The 2,689-nt window shown below is 32.4% G+C and overlaps 1 protein-coding gene across 1 annotated transcript; it reads right to left on the minus strand.

Annotated features, from left to right (window-relative positions):
* Positions 1 to 625: 625 nt before the first annotated feature.
* LOC104808401 lies at positions 626 to 1,793 on the minus strand. The gene is made up of 3 exons (XM_010534078.2): positions 1,351 to 1,793; positions 1,039 to 1,160; positions 626 to 933 (listed from the first exon to the last, which is right to left on the minus strand). Exons 1-3 carry the CDS (start codon positions 1,616 to 1,618, stop codon positions 850 to 852), a joined length of 474 nt encoding a protein of 157 aa, XP_010532380.1. The 5' UTR covers positions 1,619 to 1,793; the 3' UTR covers positions 626 to 849.
* Positions 1,794 to 2,689: the final 896 nt, after the last annotated feature.

Below are 2,689 nucleotides of genomic sequence, written 5' to 3' on the forward strand. Positions count from 1 at the left end.
GTGTGTAATAAAGCATGGGTGGTCGTGCAGTGTTCTTGTCTTGCATTTGATGAGCTTTCAGACATGGGCTATGGCACAAAAGGCATGGGCTATCATTTCATGTTCTATCTCGGTCACAAAAATAATATAAGACGCATGTATCTAAAATATTATTATGGGATATATATATATATATATCATTTGGCAAAATTTTGAAAAGAAAGGACAAGAGATTGGGGATTGCAAGACTAAAAGACCGACTATGCGTGGATGGTTATTTACATATTCCATCGATTATTTTTCATTCAAATATTCAAATTTTAGTTTAAAAATTATTTAATCTATTTTAAACATTAGAATGTTATTCATTTTTTATATTTATTATTTTTTTCAAATTATATTAATTAAATTTGAAAAATTATAACTACTATTGTTATATTATATCATACACCTTTCTTTTTATCATTAGTAGATGTTATTTAGTCGGATTTTGTACATTAGACTTTATTTTGTTTGCGTACGATTTGCAATTTTATTAGATATAGGTCATGTTGTGGTTCATAAATGACTTATTATTAACAAATATTTTGTGACGTTAGAAACTTGGAATCAGGGAGCACGCAAAATGCTTTAATAATAATAATAATAATAATAATAATAATTTATTCAGAAAAAATTTGACACTCTTTGTCAACAATTTATGATTGCTCTCAACTTTTACCACTTCATGTTACACGCAACAAGGGAACAGCTTTTGTCATTGATTTTGGGCAATGCAATCCCATGTTTTTGTCAGCCTTTTCCGATTGTTTTCACATCGACCCCGAAACTTAACAAATTCTCTGAATTTTCCCCATACTTGCAGAATTGTCAGCTCGAACCTTCTGATATGCTTTGTAAAGACGGCTGCCACGATCTTGAGATTCTCGGCCTTTGTTTTTCTTGCTTCTTTATCTGAAACAAAATTATTTCCAAAATTAAAATGGATTTCGACCCGAATTGGTTATGGTTATTGAACAAATTCATATTATATGAAATAAAATTAAAAAGAAAAGTCACCTGAATTTCCTTGTCAAGCTCGATTGATTTACTCGGCATTGCAACATCTAGATTCTCTGCCGTTTCTTTATGCTGCTTCTTCAACTTTGCACATTTCTTTGCTAACAATCCTTTCTTTACATCTGAATGTCACCCCACAATTTTCAAAATGTTCAAAATAAACCCAGATGATTTCTTTGGAGCAACTTCAACCGCAGAACCCCGGAAGCTCGCGGAGAAAAAATTTTCAAATTCAAAACGAGATCTATACAGCACAGCACGTAGATACATACATATATATATACATGCATGCATGCATGCATGCGTGCATACCTTGAGTGGTGATGAGTCTATAGACCTGTCCAAGGGCGAGGGTATCTGTCGGTCGGAGAAGCTTGATCCTCGTCAGCCGAAGCGGCGGAGGCGCGGTGGCTCCGCCGGCTCCGGAGAGAGTGGTGGTGGAGATGAGAAGAGCGACGTAGTGGCCGGGGTTCATCTTCATGACATAACTCGCAGAGACAGGGATACTGAACTTGTCTTCTTTCCCACTTGGGTGCTGAATCACCACTGATGCTGTGTCCACTGCTTGGCAATTTCCCATCTTTTTTTCTTCCTGGGTTTCAATGGGAACTTTTTTTTTTCTTCTCTTTTGTTGTTTTTGAAAGATTTTGATGTTTTCAATGGAGATTGAGAAGGAGGGCAAAGCAGAAATGTACTGACGATGAGGGTGAACAAAACAGACTCTTGTCTTTCTTTATATGAGAGAGAGAGAGAGAGAGAGAGAGAGAGAGAGAGAGAGAGTTAGTGGGTTCTCTCGGTGACGGTGGAATCAAAATAATTAGAGTCACATTTACATTTCCATTGAAAACAACAAAAGAATAATTACAGTCACACATACATTTCAACTAGAAAATAAAAAATAAAAAAATTAATATTAAATATAGGAAATAGTATACGTTAAGTCTCCCTTTGAATCCGGGATTCAATCATATTATGACTTGGAATTGATGTTTTCATTTCACTCTAACGACATCGTATGGACCCGACATTTTGTATGAAACAACAAATTAAAACTTTTAATCAAAATTTAAATTTTCACAAAATATTGCCATTTTATTAAAAAAAGTGATATGTGTATAAATAAACCAAATTATATCAATTAAACAGTTGTTCTTTTATGGCGGTTTGGTTTATATGTGATGTGAATATAATTACTATATATGATTGCGATAGCTTTGTACAAAATTGAAATAAGTTATATATATAATAAGAAAAGTAAATTTTTTAATGTATGTTTTTTCATAAATATTATTTGTTTAGATTCTTTGGCAGTTTTTATAAGGTTCGATAGTAATGATGTTTTTTTATTAGAATTTGATATTTTAAATGTTAATTATCCATCAAAATCTATATTTTTTTTTGGGGTTATCTTCTTTTAAATAAACAAATAATAGAAAAAAGGTTATATAAAAAAAAATGGTTCACGAGACATGCGTTTCGAACCTCATTATTGTGCGTTTCCATTCCAACCTCATTATTGTTTGGTCCAAAGAGATTCCAATGAGACCGCAAAATCATGAAGACTGATTTATTTTAATAATTTTGAAACAAAGCTAAATGCTTTTATCACATACTAATATTGATATTTTAATTCTTCCATTCTCCACACTAT

Source organism: Tarenaya hassleriana, unplaced genomic scaffold, assembly GCF_000463585.1.
Source record: "Tarenaya hassleriana unplaced genomic scaffold, ASM46358v1 Cleome1406, whole genome shotgun sequence".
In the NCBI taxonomy this organism is placed as follows: domain Eukaryota; kingdom Viridiplantae; phylum Streptophyta; class Magnoliopsida; order Brassicales; family Cleomaceae; genus Tarenaya; species Tarenaya hassleriana.